The sequence below is a fragment of the Phalaenopsis equestris genome, unplaced genomic scaffold, assembly GCF_001263595.1.
Source record: "Phalaenopsis equestris unplaced genomic scaffold, ASM126359v1 Scaffold000008, whole genome shotgun sequence".
Lineage (NCBI taxonomy): Eukaryota > Viridiplantae > Streptophyta > Magnoliopsida > Asparagales > Orchidaceae > Phalaenopsis > Phalaenopsis equestris.
Genome location: NW_018164450.1, coordinates 398,384 through 417,961, shown reverse-complemented (window position 1 = coordinate 417,961; position 19,578 = coordinate 398,384). Strand labels below are relative to the sequence as shown.

The 19,578-nt window shown below is 36.6% G+C and overlaps 1 protein-coding gene across 1 annotated transcript in view; it reads left to right on the top strand.

Moving 5' to 3' along the window:
- The window catches only part of LOC110018301 (methyl-CpG-binding domain-containing protein 9), a 47,492-nt gene that overhangs the window by 19,548 nt on the left and 8,366 nt on the right, over positions 1-19,578 (top strand). Inside the window, exon 6 of the mRNA XM_020715570.1 lies at positions 16,970-17,068. Coding sequence (XP_020571229.1) covers positions 16,970-17,068 — 99 coding nt within the window. The remainder of the gene's footprint in view (positions 1-16,969; positions 17,069-19,578) is intronic.

Sequence of the window (19,578 nt, the reverse complement as noted above, 5' to 3'; positions counted from 1 at the left end):
ATAATTTGCACACTCTTGTGCATCCCGTTTATTCTTAAAAATGGGGATCAAAATACTCTTCCTCCACTCCTCAGGCATTTTTTTAGTTTTTAAAATAATATTAAAGAGTTTAGTAAGCCAAGAAACTCCCAAATCTCCCAAATATTTCCACACTTCAATTGGGATATCATCAGGTCCTACAGACTTTTCACCCTTGGTTTTTTTTAAAGTTTTCTCAACTTCTTTTTTACTAATGAGATGGTAAAAATGAAACATTTTATTATTATTCACGATATTAAAATCACTAAGTTCGATCGTATTTTCAGAAACTTCATTAAAAAGTTTATCAAAGTAACTCACCCACCTATGTTGAATATCTTTTTCTAAGAAAAGTACTTTTTGATTTTCATCTTTAATACACTTTACTTGAGTTAAATCTTTACTTTTCTTTTCTCTTTGTTTGGCCACCATATAAGTTTACTAACATAATATTCTTTCATGCCTATACTAGAAGCATCATAGGCCACTTCAAATGTTTGGTAAAGTCAAGGAGTTTAAGGATTGGAGAAAAGAGGTTTTGGGATTTTGATTTGTTTTATGACCTTATTAGCAATTGTACTCCAAAAAAAAAGAAAAAAAAACTGAATATCTATGTTTTGAGCTGCATTAGTGCTTTAATTTTTAATTTACTTATTGTAGAAGCTTTATGTATATAAAAACTTCTGATATCTATAATGAAATTAGGGATTGGTCAATCTAGTATTATGTTGATTTTAAAAGGATCTACATTCAACCATTGTAACAATTAGAAAAAAACCATGGAAAATAATCTCAGGTTGGTAGAAGAAGCATTTCTTGATATTTACATTGTGCTTTTCTTTTGTCTTTTCCTAAGGTTAATCAATGTGATCTAAGTATGAGTTCTCATTAGGGCTATAGATAAAAATATCATCAAAATAAACTACCTGAAAATGAATTGCAAATGATTTTATGATTGTTTTTATCAATCTCATGAATGCGTTGGGGACATTAAATTAAAATAAAGCATAAAAACCCACTCATAAATACCATCTAAAGATTTTAAAAGCCATCTTCCATTCATCTCATGATCTAATTCTAATTTGATGGTATCCACTCTTCAAATTTATCGTACAAAACAAGTTAGTTTCAACAATAGGATCAAGCATGTCATCCAATCTAGGAATGTAAAATTAGTATTTACTATTTTACTGTTATAATTATTGTTCAGGTGTCATCTTTCTTTTTTGTTAGGAAAGCATAAATTGTACAAAGGGCTTGGATTTTCTTGGCTGAAGCTCTTCTTGAGTGTTCATTAATTTGGCTCTTTAGTTCAACATATGTTTTTGGGTTTATCTATAATATGGAAAGTTTGGAATTTTTGAACTGGGAATAAAGTGCATGGCATGTTGATTATCCCTCAAAGGTGATAATTCATTTGGTAAATCATTAGTGACCGGATTTCTAAATTTACAAAGTTGAGACTATAATATGTGGTTGTCATTTGAATAAATGAATAATTCTTTGAGTAGACTATTAAATTTCACTTGTTCAACTATGGTATATAAGGTTGGTGATATGATGTAGGAGTCTAAGTGAAGTAAAAAAAAAATGCTATTCCTAGGAGCAAGGGTTGCAATCATTATAAGTTGAAGCATAGCATTTTTTTTGACTTGGCTTAGATTGTGAGAATGATGTTTGTTTAGAATTAAGTTGCTTGCTTGTCAAATAGCTTTATTGGAAATATTTTTATGGCGTTGTCATTACATTTAAATGCATCACATTTAAATCATTAAGTTTGAGTCTATCAAGAAAAAAATGTTACGTTCATGGGTAGAACATTATGCTAAATATAATTCTTATAATTACTCATAAAAATGGGTATTAGGCATCTATATATAATGGTATTTAAGTGTAATTTACCTAACTCATATGAAGTGGTCATGTAAGATTTTGATTTTTGGTTTGTTTATGAATGTTTATGAGTAAATATCACATTTATAGCACCACCCCTATTAATAATATGCTTCCATATTTTCTCTCTATACGCATAAATGAATGATAAAAATAGCTCTTTTCCAAATTTCATCCCTAGTCACGATCATACATCATGCACTCACTTTGTATTGTATACTATATTCTATATCTTCATCTAACAAGAAGGCGTTCATGAATCTTCTTTTGTTTATCGTCTACTTCATCGTTTATCTCATCTTGGAATATAATTTTTGTTTTATATTAGTTTTGTACGTGATTCTTTTTATGTTACTTGAATCAAATAATATTTCTTATGTTCTTTGGAGTGGATATAGTTGTAAACTTAATGGGTTGGAGGCTAGATGATGAATGAGATTTGAAACTTGACCTATGGGGTTAGAATTTAAATGTGGTATGCTGTGTTTGGTTCTTGGATTTCTATGTAGTTATTGATTTTTTATTCTTTGCAACAGGTAAATGATAATGTTAAGTATTTTTTATTGTCTAGGGATCTTGAAGGTATATTTCACTCTTAATGTTATTTTTTAGACTAATTACTATTCTTTTAGCTAACCTCAATTTTTATTAGGGTATATTTTTTATTGTCTAGGGATCTTGAAGGTATATTTGACTCTTGATGTTATTTTTTAGACTAATTACTATTCTCTTAGCTAACCTCAATTTTTATTGGTCCTAACCACAAGATCTTCAAATATGTACTTATAGCTAAATACTTGTATGCTTTCTTTCTTTAAGGTTATCAATTATTCATGTAATTTCTCTTCATGATTTCTAAGATAATATCTAGACATTAGCATTTCTTTTATTTCTACTCACGATAGGAACGATCTACTGATGCTGGAACTAGTTCGAAAATCATCAGAAACAAAGAAAACTTTCATTAATATAGAAATAGGGTTACAACACGACACGAGCAGAATAAAGGAAATACAATAATAGACTAATCTCCGATTAGGGCTGGAGGAGGAGAATCGAAGGCGTTGGTGGCGTCGGAAGGTGGGAAGGCCAGGTGGCTGTTTTGTAGGTTGGAACGAGGTTTGTTTCGATTTAGTTGGGTTGGACAACAGGGATTGATGCAGGAAAGAGATTGCAAGATGCGAGTAGATGGCTTGGATGGCTGGACAACCCAGGTGGCTGTTGGGAGAGGGAGTACGGGTGCTGGAATGGGGACGGTGGTAGTAGGGGTGGCGGTAGAACTGTTGTGGAAGATGGGGGTGGCTGGCAGCTCGACAAGGGGTAGGAGAAGGGGTCGGGGAGAAGATATGAGGGATTGGAAGGATACAACACCTCAAAGCAGGATATAGTCGGAGCACCACTTGTCGTCGGATACAGCCCTAGCAGAGCATAAAAACTACACAAAATTTGAATGCAAACACAACAAAAATAATCCTAATTCTCTCAAAACAACAAATATAAAGTCTCAAACAACAAAAAAATAGAAAAGTGGGGAGAGTTGGCGGCAATTCCACCTCATATAATTGCCACTCGGTCCTTTTCAGACCTAGACTGAGGCCTTTCTTTAACCCGATACAGTCGCCCGGTCCACTAGCCAATTAGTCCGACTGGTATGCCCAACCTCACATCAGTCTACTGGGGTTGGGGAAGCTTCGCATTCATTGGCCGAAGCTTCTTTTTCTTCATCGGTCGACCTGATAGAACCTGGATCTCACTGGGGACTTGATGTTCCCCAAAATTCTTAAGGATTTTCCCACATTTGCGAGCACACATCCATTTCGAGCCGCTCTCCTGAAATTGTGAGCCTCGTCTATTTTCCCAAAGTAACCTACAGTTGTTTAGGCCTAAAGTGTCGTAAGAGTAGCCTGAACCATCCCGCTCGATGGTAGAGCTAGTGATACAGTGTCATCCATGACGCAATAAAATACCTTGTCGTATTTGTCCCGTATCTGGAGTGTGTTTCTCAGTCCTCTTGTCCAGGGTTGTCACTAAAACAATTACCACTGACTCTGCTCTTCTGGCGAGGTCTTCTGTGATCTCAGGCTCCGCCGAAGTAAATGGAATGTACTTCCCATCCTTAGTAAAGGAATATGTGTTTTTGAATCTATCATGCTTAGTGTTAAACAAATGCAACAGACATCTATAAGGACCATGTCACATCACACCTGGTTCTGCAGCTGGTCTCCGATTGAAAACTCTACCAAGCATTTTCGGTTGATTTTGAACCGATTCTCCTTCTTCAGCCACACCGGCGAATACGAGCTGGAATGTCTTTGAGTCGCAAGTCCCAATTTCTATAGCATTTGTATCGATGTCACGTTCTTTCCGCTCCCGCTGTTGATGATGAGGCTACATACCCATCTGTTTATTGTGCAAAGGATTAGAATATGTTGTGGCAAAGCCACTGCAGATCTATTGTTCTCTCAATCTGCAGGATCCGTCAAATCACGAGCGCCTCTCTTTTGTCTGTTGGAAGTGATACATCCCACTCTGTTCCTCAGCTTTTTCCTCATCGCTAACTTCCTCCAAGCCATCATGATCTGTGACTCTGACTATTCTGCTCGTGAGACAACTAGAGGCATGTAACCGTAGCCATGACATCTGTAACACTTTTTGGCTGATACAATATTTGAGGACCTACCCCTCTCCTGTTTTTTCCTGCTCTGATCTGGAGTATTACTCCCTTGCCTTGGCTTGCCTTTGTCTCCCAAGGTACCCCTGTCGGTCGCTGTTACTGTAGGAGACTGCCTGTCAGAAAATTTTTGCCTGAAAGATAACTGTTTTCTGCTCTGTTTCTGTTGCCTCTCCACCTTCAGGGTTAGTGTCTGAACATTTCCAAGTGACGAATAAGTTGGAGCTATATCACATGTTGATAGCTGGCTTTAAGGCCCCCAGAGAACGGACTATGGTGTGCTCCTCTGGCTCGACCAGATCACACCTCATCTTCAACTGATCATACTGCTCACTGAACTCCTCTATTGACAGATCCCTCTACTGCAGGTGCTGGAGTCTTAGGGTCTGTTTAGGGTAGCTACAGCTTATCCAGCTTCTGCTGATAAGCAGCTTATCCAGATAATCTACTGATGAGCAGCTGATCCAGATAAACTGGCTGACTGTTTGGTTTGTGCGTTTGGAAATTAGCTGATTTTGGATAAATGAATATTCTGCCCCTGTTGTTGATAAGCTGTTTAGCTGTTTGGTTTGTGCGTTTTGTTTACAACTTATTTGCAGACTTTTTTTGTTAAATGAACCATCTGTCACGCAGAATTTGTAATATTCTTAACAAAATTAAAGTTCAAATGTTAGAATATGAAAATACAAAAGAAACACAGTTACATATACAAAAGTAAAATGCATACATTCACACTCTGCTCTCTCGCCTTTGCATACATATGGGCTATTTGCATACATTCCACACAATTCTATCGATGGATGGATGCATGTATGGAAAGGGGGAGAGGAAGATTGACATAGATAGCACTCGATTCATATGTATTTACACATCTAACACCTAATCTTCAATGTATTTTTCATTAAAAAAAAGCAAGTTAAGCAATATACTAGCTTCATCAAACTTGTAAAGCAATATACAAACAATTCAATTAAGTAATATTAAGTGTGCTAATTTATCAACAGGCCAATGATTGTTCGCAATGAATTCAAAGAAAATACGAGGCAGGGCAAAGCCCTACTATGGGTCTCTTTAAAGCTGAAAATCTTAAATGGTGCATACCATGATTCATCAAAGAACAAATGTTACAACGTCACTTTCTTCCAGCATCTGTGAAAGCCACATATGCATTGATATAGGTGCGGCACCTTGGACACCTAACAATGCCAACCAATCCAAAATTGACAATGGGCACCTCATCCTAAAAGATTAAACTAATTAAATCAGTCTAGTGAATGCAAAGAAATAATGAAAAATGAAGCCTAAATTTAATTACAGAATCTCAAGAAAAAATGTAATACACATCCCAATTTGTGAAATGTGACATTAAACAAAGATAATCAATAAAGAAAAAGATAACCATAAGAAGCTAATAAACTCACTCCAACTCCATCTGAAGCTTCTGCCCCTGCCAAAGGATGAAGCACAATTCCTAAAGGTAAATGCCAGCGTGCAAGCAACGACTGAGAGCTCGGTAATGCATGAGTTATCAACCTCAAGAATCTTGGATGGCAGTTGAAAGAGTATTTCTCAAGGACAAAAATTGTCCCCTCATTATTATCAAATGGCCTTGACAAATATCTAAAATTCAGTCCAGGATCAACCGAACCAAGAGCAGACCAAAATGTTATTGACTGAAAATCTTCTACAAGTCCTTGAACGGAACCTACCAAAGGAGGAGCTGCCCTAGCATATTGCATTTGTTTTCTGGATGCAAAGCCTATAGGTGTGCCGATAGGAGGTGGTGTGAGGTGGCGGGGCTGCAAATCCGCCTTGGGGAGGATGATGAGGAAGACTAGTTACAGGAAATGTCTGAACTTGGGAAGTCGAAGCAGGACATCAAATGAAAGGGCGAAAGAGATCACCACTAGGGTTCATAGAACTCGTACGGGGTAATCGAAAAAGAGCAACGGAGTGAGTCCGTAGGATCCAAGCAATGGTTTCGTAGACCGATGTTGATATGTACGAAGAAGCCGCAGCTCTTTCGTGACCGAGCCCTTGCGATGTCGGAGGAGCAGGCCGACATAAGGTACGACGAGGGGACTGCTTCGTCGAAGAAGCAACGACATTCAAGTGGCACCGGCTGGAGCGGAGGAGCATAAGGTCGCTAGTGAAGTGTTCGGCTTCCTGCAGCTTCGACAGCGAGAGGGAGATACGAACAAGAAGAGGAGAGCGAGGTCAGGGGCGTAAAATAAACGAGCGAACACAAATAGCGAACGCGGACGCGGGGGTTATCCCACGATCGACTTACTGTTAAAACAAAAAACGCAGTTTTCAGATAGTCATCTTAAACGTGCGAATCAAACAGTGAGGCGGCGTTTTCAAACTTATAAGATGCCCCAAACATGCCCTTAGAAACATATCCTGACAGTAATTGGGTGGGGGTATTTCCTTTTATATCGGCTTTTTCATCTTCTCCCACCAGATAATTTTATCGCTGCCTTCCCCTTTGTTCTGTCGCTCTGAGTTCTCCTGCCACAATGAAGCACTTCTCTTTAACTTGATATCAGCTAATTTGAGTCTCTTATCCTCTAACACATCCTTATACTCGATGATTCATTCAACGAACTACAACAAATCGATGAAATCTTCGGGATCTATACCTCCCTCAAATTCTGGTAGATCAACTTTGATGCCAAAGTATTTGTGTCCTCCAAATAACATCTCTCGGAGATTCTCTCTGTGGGAGGGATTCAGATATCCCTCTTTAAGTCTCCTCTGATATTGTATTCCGAAACGTCGTGGTCTATCTTCTTCATCGCCGAAAGTCTCCTCATGAAAGGGATTCAAATTGTCATTTCTTTCTCCCCCTTGACGCTCCAGGTTTCGATCAAATGTAACCTTCTCCTGTGTTAACTCTTCGATCTACAGGTATACTCGAACATATTTTTCCTTGGTGGCATGACTAGGATTAAGGAATAGGAAAGAAAAATTTTGGTGGGGCAAGGGTTTGGGTTGTGGAAAGATATTTGGTCGTAAGAAAGAAAATTTTTGGTTTATGGCGGATGATATGAAACCCTAGGATAGGACTAGGGTTAGATTAGCTCTAATACCAAATGATACCAGAACTAGTTCGAAAATCAGCGAACACGGAAATTAAACTTTCATTAATTTAAAAATAGGGTCACAACTCGACGCTAGCTGAAAAATGGAAATACAATAATAAACTAATCTCTGGCTAGGGCTGGAGTAGGAGATCCAAGGTGGTGTTGGCATCAGCGAGGTTTAAGGAAAGGTGAGGAAGGCTAGGTGGTTATTGGTAGGGTGGAACTGGGTTTGGTGGGATGTAGGTGGGCTGGACAACAAGGATTGCTGCAGGGAAAGATGACAGGATGCAAGTAGATGGCTTGGAGGGCTGGACAACCCAGGTGGCTGTAGGGAGAGAGAGAATGGGTGTTGGAATTGGGGATTGGATTGCTGGACAACAAGTTTTGGTGGCAGTAAGGGTGACGACAGAACTGTTGGAGGAAGATGGGGCTGGCCAATGGCTAGGAAAGGGGCATAAGAAGTGGTCGAGGAGAAGATAGGAGAGGATTGGAAGTATAAAACACCACCTCAAAGCAGAATTCAACTGGAGCACCACCTATTGTCAGATACAACCCTAGCAAGAAGGAAAAAGACTCCACACAAGAAATTTGAAAACAAACACAATAAAACTTAACCCTAATTCTCTCACAACAGCAATATAAAGACTCAAACATGGAAAAACAGAAAATGAAGGAGGTGGGGAGGGTTGGTGGTAATGCTGCCTCATATAATTGCCGCTCGGTTCTTTTTGAACTTGGGCCGGGTACAGTCGCTCACCTAATAGTTAGACGGTTCAGCCTCTGGTACGCCAAACACCGCGTCATCTATTTTCTCCTCTTTTGTTAAAATATTACTCCAATAAATTTTTGCATTATCTATTAATTTCAATTCAGCAAAGTGTTTCTCTAAACATTATTTATTTGATACAAATTAAAAAACTCATCTATTTGGGTAAGACAACCTAGAAATCTATTGAGATAATAATACTTTCATAGATTCGTGTCTCAACCTTAATTTTTTTTTAGGTTCTTTAAAATGATCATGATTCTTTTGATTTTCATTTCTATTATGGTTTCTAAAATATTTTCTTTTAAGTGGATGGCCATTTTTAGGGATTTATAGAAGCTTCATAAGTATGATTCATAAGTATCTCTTATAATTTTTATGATTTTTAGGGCATTTGGATGGTTAGATTCATAAGCATCTCTTACAATTTTTGGAAATTCTCTTCACTATATAAGGAAACCTTCCTACCTCAATATTTTTCTTATTTGCTCTGATTTTAGTCACATGCTTTTATGTAGTGAAAATTTAGTAATAATATATTTGACGAATAATATTGTAATATATGCATTCTGTGAAAAAATGTGTTTGAGAATGATTTTGAAAGCTTATCTTATAATTACGTGCAAATAGGAATAAGAATGCAAATAACATTAAGTGCAGTGTCAAAAAAGTTATTAAAACCCAAATAATATGATCTTAGATATTTCTAGTAAAGATTGTACCTTAAGTTCTAGGCTTTATATCATAATGGAACACTCCCTTTTTATTTGAAATTACTCAAATAGGTTTTGGTTGATGGTATTTTAAATGATAATTGGCTTGGTGTGATTTGCAGAGGCAACTAACTAATAATAACACAAATGTTCATATAATTGTCTTAAATATGATTCTATCATGGCGTTTTGCAATGAAAAACATTAAAATAATTTTAAAGAAAGTTAATCAACTCCAAATTACAATGATCAACTTTCTTAGGATTCTACTTGCACCAATTGCAAGTGCTGCCCCCAAGTTTCAATCTTTGCAGGAATGAACAATATGGTGTCTCGACTTCAATCTATTTTTTGATGCCACAATTGGTGTGGTTTAGTGTTCGCACTCTATATACTGGTTGTAACATGCTTCCCAATAGGATCATGATGGGTATTTAGGTTTTGGTAATATTGTAGACTAAAGGGGATTAAGGTACAGGTAGTAAGGTATTGGCTTAGAGGGAATTTAGTTAATCCCGAGGGGCTCTTGGTCCAAATATAGAAAGTTATCCTTAGATCCTCTAGGTTTAATTTTAGGAATTTAGTGTTGGAGAATTGTGCAACTCCAATCCTTAGGATCAATGGACTAATTAAGATAAGTATTCTTAATGGGCGTTAGAATAATACCTAGGTCTTTTGGAGAACCATTTTGGTTGAAAGCCCTAATTTAAGTTTTTTGGCTTAGGTGAAGGGGTTTACGGTTAGAATCAGAGGTTGAAAATATCTATGGACGATAGAGAATGATGCCTAGATTACTTTTAGAGTTTGTCACAAATATTCATTGAGTTTAAAAATCTCTAGTCGGCCAATAGAATAAAACTAGATTTTTTTTTGTTCAATTCATGGCTGACAGCTTTCTATTATGGTTTGATTTGAATTTTGTTGTTGATATTCTTTCTTTTCTTTGTGAGAGTTATGTTGGAATAGTTATATGGTTGTGTTGTGGAGGGTTCGTACAAGACTTCTACAATAAGAGAAATCAATGGTTTTTTCAAAAGATATAATCTATCACTCATTAAAATGTTTTAGTTGGAAGAGATCACTAAACCTCTTCAATGGACTGGCATTTAACCTTCTCTCTCTTAGAAATAACTTCAAATTTTTAATAAAGCATTATTAATCTTTCTTATTTTCTTTCTGCGGGAACTCTCATATTTTTGCATCTGCCATTTCAAGTATCATAAAGATCAGGAAGATGGGGAGTGGCCAGCCACATGTTTGAAAATGAGGAAGGTTGTTAGTTACTATGTAAATATGCTCTCCAAATTTCTTGGCTGATCATACAAGAGTGGAAAAGATTTAAGTATTTTATTTTATTGAAATAAATATTTTTCACGTATATTTAATTAATATTCCCATAATATTTGAAAATTCAAGCATTTTTAAAAGTTTAGAGTATCGAGCTTTTGAATTTTAAATATTCAATTTCTTACATATGACCACAAATTCAAATTACAAACACGTAATTTTTATAATTTATAAAACATGTAAATGGCAAATCCTAAGTAAATGTTATTGATTAAATGGCTTCATACTTGCTCCTTGTTATGAACCCTTGATCAAGTGCAGTTTTCTTCTCACTTTGATCCATGATGGTTGGTCACTTGCTTTCTCTATTGGCATTTTATGCCGCGTAACTTCACCTTTGAGATTCATGCTAGAACACGGTGCCTATAGCAATGTCAGATAGATTGATGAAGTCCCTAGGTCCCATGATTTGTGATATTAGAGACCTAAAGTGAACAAGCTAATCTAAATAAATGGCTTTGAGATCAATGTCAATGGTGATCTTGATTTGGTATGCATTTACACTAAAACGTATAGGTTGGTGCTGATGAACCTGCACTTTAATTATAGTTGTTTGTTAGGTTTACATGATTATTAACATAATAGAGTGGTGTCTGGTTTAGGACCATTATGGATGATGATTATCAGATAATGAATTTTAACATTTTTAATGTAATGATCAAACTTATTTTGGGACTATTTCATTAGTTTCATATTAGTTCATCTTTTATTTCTCAAGCTCTTTACCTTCAGCTCATATGGCATTCATTGTATTCTTCTCATCATCCTTAGCCGGCCCAACAATTTGTTTTGATGTAGTCACTTGAACAGTGATGCTTATATTTGCATATTAATTTTTTCAAGTTAGTTATTAAGAAAGCCCAAGGGCTAATATATTAAAAAGAAAGAAAGATACATATATATTGTATGAGAGGGCCCAAGCATGACACCCTACCCACACGGTAAACACCACATGTAAATAGTTCCAGAAAAAAAGAAAATACAGAAAAATACTTGAGAGCCCAAAAATCAAAAGTGCCAAAACATATAGTATCAGGTAGCTAGAGAGTGACCCAATTTTGCTCTGCCTCTGCCTCTAGTTCTAGAAAAGAAACCAGCTAACAATTTGGTAAGATGAGTGTTATTGCCAGTAGTAACCAATGTATCGTCCAATAAGTTCCTGAGCTCGAGTCGGCCTCCATTCTTCTTCTTCCTCCTGGAATAGGTCGGTCATTCCTCATCCGAAGGCTGGTTCATCTGATCAGTGGATTGACCTAAAGTGTTCAAAAATCTCTTCATACTGCATCGGGGGTGGACGTCTTGCCACCTACCATCCCTGCTGAGGAGGTGCAACCCGACCCTATTTCCAACAGCGCATATACCTCTGCTCATTTGACTGACGCTGCTCCTGATGGGAAATCTTCTGATGGCCCTCCTATTCAAACCTTTGGTGTCTCAGATGAAGAACATCATACCCAAGCAATTCTACACCCGGATGCTCCTGCTTTTGAACACTCTTCCAGCTGCTGGATTGGAGCATGGTACTTTGGAGTCTCAAAAAACATCTCCCCATACTACTAGTACTGATCCAAACGCGTCTATACGACTCATTGTTATTAAAGAAGACTCACTTACATGCCAAGACACACGAGATGACTCCTTTGATCCAATTAAAGATCAGCCGGTGCAACAAGTAGATGCTTCCAATATATATATATATATATACTTTCGTTCAGCTGTGATTTCTTGTATATCTAATTACAGGATATTTTGCTAATTTGATCATCATGCCATATACAATCTTCATTACACATTTCTTTGGAACTATTTGCATTTTATTAAAAATCTACCGAATTTACTGCTGTAAAAGCTTGCAAAGATCTTTCATTTACATTTTATGAAACCCATTTAAGTCTATAACTTATATCTCATCCTTGCAAATACATTTATTATTGCACAACCTTGTCTTCTCTTCTATTTAATAAGTGGTCCATGCTTTAAGGGCATGGTTGGCATTGATTACGACCTGCTACAGTGGATTCAGTGGCATTTTCTTCTTTCCTGGATTCATTGTATAGATAAGAAGGTTCATCTGTATGGTCAGTTTCACTTAAGTTGATATCAAATCACCGCCTTTGAAGCAGAGAAACCAGGGATTCATCATAAGCGCACCCTATATATATATATATATATATATGAAAAAGCCCAAGGGCTAATATATTCAAGCAAAAAAGATACAGAAAGGTTGTATGAAAGGGCCTAAAAGAAAAACCAACTCACACAATACAACACACACAAATCTCAAATAAAACAAAGATACATAAAGGTAAAAAACCAAAAAACCACCAACAAACGCAAAAGTGCTACGGACGTCCCACTTTAGTTCTCCCTCTGCCTCTAGTTCTTGGAAGGGAGCCGGCTAACAAATTGGTAAGGTGTGTAGTAGTAACCAAAGTATCATTCATACGTCTCCTGAGCTCTAGTAGATCTTCATTCTTATTCTTTCTCCTGGAAGTGTCAACCTGCCATTCCTCCGAAGAATCCGCCTGATATGGTAGAGCTGAAGCAGGACTACCAACAGTAATACCATAATAGGTTCTACAATATATGAAGTATGAGTTGCAGCTACACCGGATACTTCTTGAAGAAGTGGATCTGCGAGGCTCTCTTGATTATCAGTCTGAACACTATCATTTATTGGTAATAGTCCATTAGTATTGTTTTATATGGAGTTTGTAGGTGCCAACACCACATCACTCGCAGTAATAGTAACAACAGTGTCATAGGGGGAGGTCCTCAGGTGCTCCTCCTCAGGTGAAACTAAAATGTCCACAGCAGTGGGGTTAGACCCATTCTTATTAACTTGAACCTTAGATTTCAAATTATGATGAAATTTGTGGTATTTAATATGACCAAGCATTTTACAGTGGGTACAATATGGGAATTTGTGTTCCATGATGATTTGTTGCCAATAATCATTATGGGTTGTGCCCAGCCAGGCTTCAGTAACATCAGGTAAAGTAATATCCCTTTCCACAAGTATTCTAACCACCGAGGGTCTGGATATGTTTAAAGGTTGAAAGTAGACAGATCTAGTTTCAAATGATCCCCAAGAATGACCCCAATAGAGTAGAGAACCTGTTAATGAAAAAAATGCAGCTTGAGACCAGGTAAGCTAAACCATACTGGTACAGTGGAAGTTTCATGATTTGGGTCGAAATTAGAAGACCACTTGAGTAACTTCATTGATTTGTCTTCTATATTAAGATATTTCTTGGAGAAAATTTTGGTGTAGTCTTGTGCAGCCTTCAACCACTGTTAGTTGGATCAACACATGTCTCCTATCCATGAGTCCCATTTTTCACTTGCCTACTTGCTTAAGATCATCAACACTTTCTGACACCATCCATAGGAGGGTGTCCCAACTGAAATTTTTTAATAAGAGCAAACTTGAATTTTTCCGTCAGGATAGAAATTTCTAATTTAGAGAAAAAAGTTGTTGCTTTTTCATCTTTCCTACTTCCCTTCTTAATAAAAGGACAATCATCTACCCTCACGAGATTCTTTATAATTTGAGGGGAATCCCACTGCGGACTCCACCTGAGGGTGACCCATCACGTGGACAACGTGGACAAAAGAGATTTTGTCCTTTGTCCGACTCAACCAAATAAGGAGGCGCCATCAGAGCAAGGAGAGTTGTCGGCGTTAAGCTACAGCGAAGTTGCTGCGGCAGGAAAAACAGTGAGAAGCTTCACGAAAGGGCTGTCGAGCGGCTCTATCACTGATGAGCGGCTTTGTCGCAGACGCCAGATGCAGAGCCGAGCACGATGTGACGTCGGACAGGGGTCGAACGACACTGTCGCAGACAAACGCAGAGCTGCTGGACTCGTCGAGTAGACGCGAATGCGTCGTCAAGACGCAGACGAGCGCGAGCCGACGACGAGTGCGAGCCGACAAAGACGAGCGTGAGCTGACGAAGGAGAAAGGAGCGGGAGCTTCGAGCGACAGATCAATGGCGATCTCCATTCGAAACATTCCAAACCCTGGTAGAGCAGTCGAGCGCCATAATCAATTAGAGTATATATATATATATATATTGAAATCCTAAAAGCTAATATATTAAATAAAAGGTAGGGTATAGATAGATTTTGTGGAAGGTTCCAAACATGGCACCCAGTCCACACAAAAATTACCAAATCAAATGATTCCAAAAAGAGAAAATACAACAAAATACATAAGAGATCTAAATAAAAAACCAAAAAGTGCCAAAATTAGAATCAGGTAGCTGGAGAGCGACCTGATTTTGTCTCTAGTTCTGGGGAAGGAGTCAGCTAATAAATTGGTTAGATGAGTGTCATTGTCAGTAGTTACCAATGTATCATCCAATAGATTCCCTAGCTCGAGTCGTCCTCTGTTCTTTTTCTTCCTTGTGTAGACCTGTCATTCCTCATCCGAAGATTGACTCACTTGATCAGCAGAATGGTCTGAAGTGTGCAGGATATGTGTAGGTTGTTGAACATTATAAGCAACTACTTGTTGTACCACCTGATCTTCTATCCGGTCGAAGGAGCACTTTCGTGTGTCTTGGCATGTGAGTGGGTCTTCTTCAACAGTAAGTGGTATCAGCACATTTGGATCTGTATCTGTAGTAAGGTGTTATTCATCTGGAACTGCGATGTGGAAAGAAGATCAGATTAGACCTTCTCAGCAAGGATGGTTGGTGGCTGATCTTTAGCGATATTTGACCTTAGATGAGGATGCAAGTGATAGCAAATAGAATAACTGTGGCCAAACATAATACAATGAGAGCAATAAGAAGGATGTGGTTCTATTTCAACATTTTGCCAATACCCGTTGTGAATAGTGTCAATTCATATCTCATTCTGAGCTGATTGAGTGATATCTCTTTCAACTAACACACAAGCCACAGAGGGTATGGTGACAACAAACATAAGACTATCCACCTTGAGAGGCTTACCGTAAGCAGTTGCTAAAGAGTAGAGGATCGTAAGCAGTTGCTAAGGAGTAGAAAATTTTCAAGTTGAACAGATGTAATTTTAACCCCGAAAACTTTATCCAAACTGGAATGATAGGGGACTCCGCTTTTTGATCAAAACCGACAGTCCACTTCATAATTTTCATAAAACGATTGTCGATCTTAATAACTTTTCGAGAGAAAATGCGAGTGTGATCGACATCGTAAGATAGCTGAATAAGTATATGTCGATCATCTAGTAGACCAATGTTCCATCTGCCCAATAATTTCAAAACATCAAATTTTTTTCTAATGACCAGTTTTGGGTGACCATAAAGGAATTTTCCCACTAGAGCAAAACACCAAGAGGACACTAGAGTATCAGTTTCAGCCTCAGTGAGAATAAGTGCAAGCTTCCCATTTTTTTTCCAAGCTATTTAATAAAAGTGTGATCACCATCATCTTCAAGAGCCTCGTGGTACGATTGTGGAACATTGCAGGACTTACCGATAGCAAAAACAGGCTCTGAACCTGGAGGAGTGGCACGAGCAGGAATTGACAAGTCGCTGGCAAGGGCATTTGCATAGGAACGGAGCGTCAAGGCCTTCTCCCTCACAAGATGGACAGGGTCAAAAAAGAAATGGTCTGATGGGCCGCAAGGAAGCGAAGAAGCTGTTGGCGCTGTTGGGCTCAGATCTAGCGAAGCTGCGCAGAAGAGGAACCGCAGATGATGAATGCGCAAAATGACGCGCATAAAGGACCACGACACAAAGACGCCGCATAAGCGAAGCGCTACGTCATTGGGCGCGAAAAAGAAGACGACGAACGCAGAGGCAAAGTCTGTCGTCGTCGTTGAGTGCAAAATCAACCGTCGAAGAGGATGGATCGAAAGCCAAAAGAATTAAACCAGGGTTTCGCCATCGGGCGAAAGCCTAGCAGAGCAGATCTCCATCCGGCATATATATATATATATATATATATATATACACATTATGAAATTTAAGTAATTTGAAGCTACTATTAATTTATATGGCCATTGTTTTATCAGAGCTGTCAATTGTTATTCTTTTTCATTGTTTAATGATAATCAAACATGAAGCAGAGTTCAATTGTTTATTCACTTTACTGCAGCACCCTATATATTTCGTTCTTGTCATTGCTAGCCCATACCTCATCTTTAAATCTTCTTACTTTATAATTGGTTGACCGTGCTTGCTGTCCTTTTTTCATTTACCTTTGAGATCTCAAATAACTTGGAAAGCCTCTTACGTAATGAGGTTGAAACATTTGAATAAGTAGAAGTGTTCAAATTTGCAAGCTGGTGAGAATTTTAGGTTATATGGTGATAACCTTTGAAACTGTGAATAATACAACTTTCTTAAAGTGACCATAAGTTTAGTGGCTTGACCTTATTTTGTTGTTTGTTTATAGGTTTTTATTTTTATCTTTTGACAATCTTGTTTTGAGTTCAGAATAACTTTTCTGCACAAAAAATTCCTAATCCTTTTGTTATAATATCAGGTTTGGCAGAATATAGGCTTGACATATAGGGATCGACCTGATCTCTCACAGTTGGTTGGAAAGCTTTCAGAGAATTTTGAATCGTTGTACGAGAAGGAGGTCCTCTTTTGATCTAGTACTTTTTTTTATTTTCATTTGTTCATCTTCTTTTATATTTATCACTATCTCGTCTGTAAAATCCGTGATTTCCTTTAATTGCAAATCAATATTTAATATCATATAAAATCATGTCATGTTTGCATATTTATTATACAAAAAAAAAAAAAAATTTAATCACTATTATCAATTAAGAAAATAAAAGTAGATGCACTAACTAATTCGAATTAGTTTACCTATTTTACATCAAACCTTTGAAAGTTTATGACATGTTTAAAAACATAAGAAAAAAATAATAAAATAGAGTACAAAAAGAATGAAACTATTAAGAACTAATAACCTAATAAAAAGTGTCTTTTGTGAACAAGGGTATGTCCCAGTATTTCAGGTTTCACACCCTATTATGGATTAAGTTCTAGAGCAGATAAAATAAATCTCTCGATATATATATATATATATATATATATATATATTACATTTATTGATGAAAGAATTATTGTGTTAACAAACCGCCGAGAAAATTATATCTAATGTAGTAAACTACTAACCAATAACAAACAAATTGCTAACTGATTAATGGCTTTAACCAGGAGTACCTAAAATAATACAATGTAAACAATATAAATATTTTCAATGTTTATGGTAATAGAATTTATGTCCGCATCAATTCTCTGGGTGCGAAACACAATTCGGGCGAATTATAGTGTTAATACACCAAAGTAATTGTTATGCTCAATCAACCATGGATTATCAGATGATTATGCTAATCCCAATTGAGTATAGCATGACTTGATCTTGAACGAACACTTGTGAGATCATTGAGCAAATATAAGAATCAATATGTGACTATTGGAAAATTAGAAAAATCACCTGGATCATAGTGCACAATAAAACTTTTGTTGATGCCTTTAATGGAGATGATTTGAATCTCAAGTAATGATGAATGAGTTTTAGAAGGTGGGGACATTTATGGTTGAGTTGTGGTATCGTGTACTTTCTTATGTTTGAAGATTTGTTGCTGGTAGCTGATTGCTTCCTAGCCATGCTCTCTTTTTATAGATACTTGATCTAAATCTCCAGTAGAAAATTGATTGCCATTGACAAATATACACATGAAAACTACTTTGAATTTCATTAAATATACTTTTAAAACTTTCGATCTAATGGCTGGATGTCCGACTTCCATTGTGATGTTAATGTCTTAATCGTCAGACTAGGCCTGGGGAAGGAGGAAGAATTGAATTATAATGACCTGTTTTTGAAGAAGTTATTCTAAGATTCTTTTTGTTTCTGGAACTCAATGAGGAGGTTTAAGAAACCAGGTTGAGATTTTTTTAGAACTTTGAATGAAAAAATTGAATTTTAATTGAACTAATTTTATGGAGATTGGGGGTTTTGTTGAGGAGGTTTAAGAAACCACATCTTCCTACGCATATTTTATTCTCAGATTGCTCTAGCTTAGAGAGTATGTGTAATAAATTTTTTTGCAGACTCTCTGCAATAGAATTTTTTTTTTGGGTTGAGTTTTTTACATGGATCACATTCCTTGTATCAGTTCAAAATGCAAATGATTTAATTTTTACTTATTTAACTCATGATTGAGGAATGCTTTTCCCCAAATTGAAGATCTAAGCTAATGATTAATGGGTCTTTTGTATTTTAATGAATGACCAAAGCTATATAGGTTTTTAGTTTACACTTGTTAAAATTGAAAGCAAACGCCCCCAGTTTTTTGCAGTAATATTTTAGGGTAATTTTCATTATTCAAGATATTGTTATGACTTTTTCTAAGGTTTAGCATGTGTGTTTGTCTGCTTATGTGTGGTAGATGAAGCATCTAAGTAAATGGAATTTGACTGCATTTGGATTCATTTCATGCTTTTATTGGTTTCACTGTTGGAACTGTCAATGATATCAACCTTCAATATTTCAAAGGCTTAGCATGTGTTTGTCTGCTTATGTGTGAGGTAGATGAAGCATCTAAATAAATTGAACTTGACGGTATTTGAATTCATTTCAAGCTTTTATCAATTTCACTGTTGGAACTGCTAATGATATCAACCTTCATTATTTTAAATCTGTGGTTTTGACTCGTAGGAATGGTTTACATGGATTTGAAGACGTGAATAATGTTTAATATGGTACATAATATTAGTAGAGAACTGTCTTAAAGCTTCTCCATTTTATTAAATATCTTCATGTTCAAAAGTGTTGCATTATTAATTATGGAAAGATTTACACCAATCTATGATGCATTTAAATGTTCATATATATATATATATATATATATATATATATAAATATATATATATTCCCATCATAAAATGATCTTAAAAAATCAAGCATTTAAAAGACTAAGCTTTTCAGAGGAGTAAAATAAAGTGGAAATTGTATACAAGTTTCTAGCATGAATAACTTGTTCCATGTATGTGTTTTTATTAAGCACATCTTTGTTGTTTATTGCTTCTTTTTATTTGAAATTGTTATATATATATATATATATATATATATAT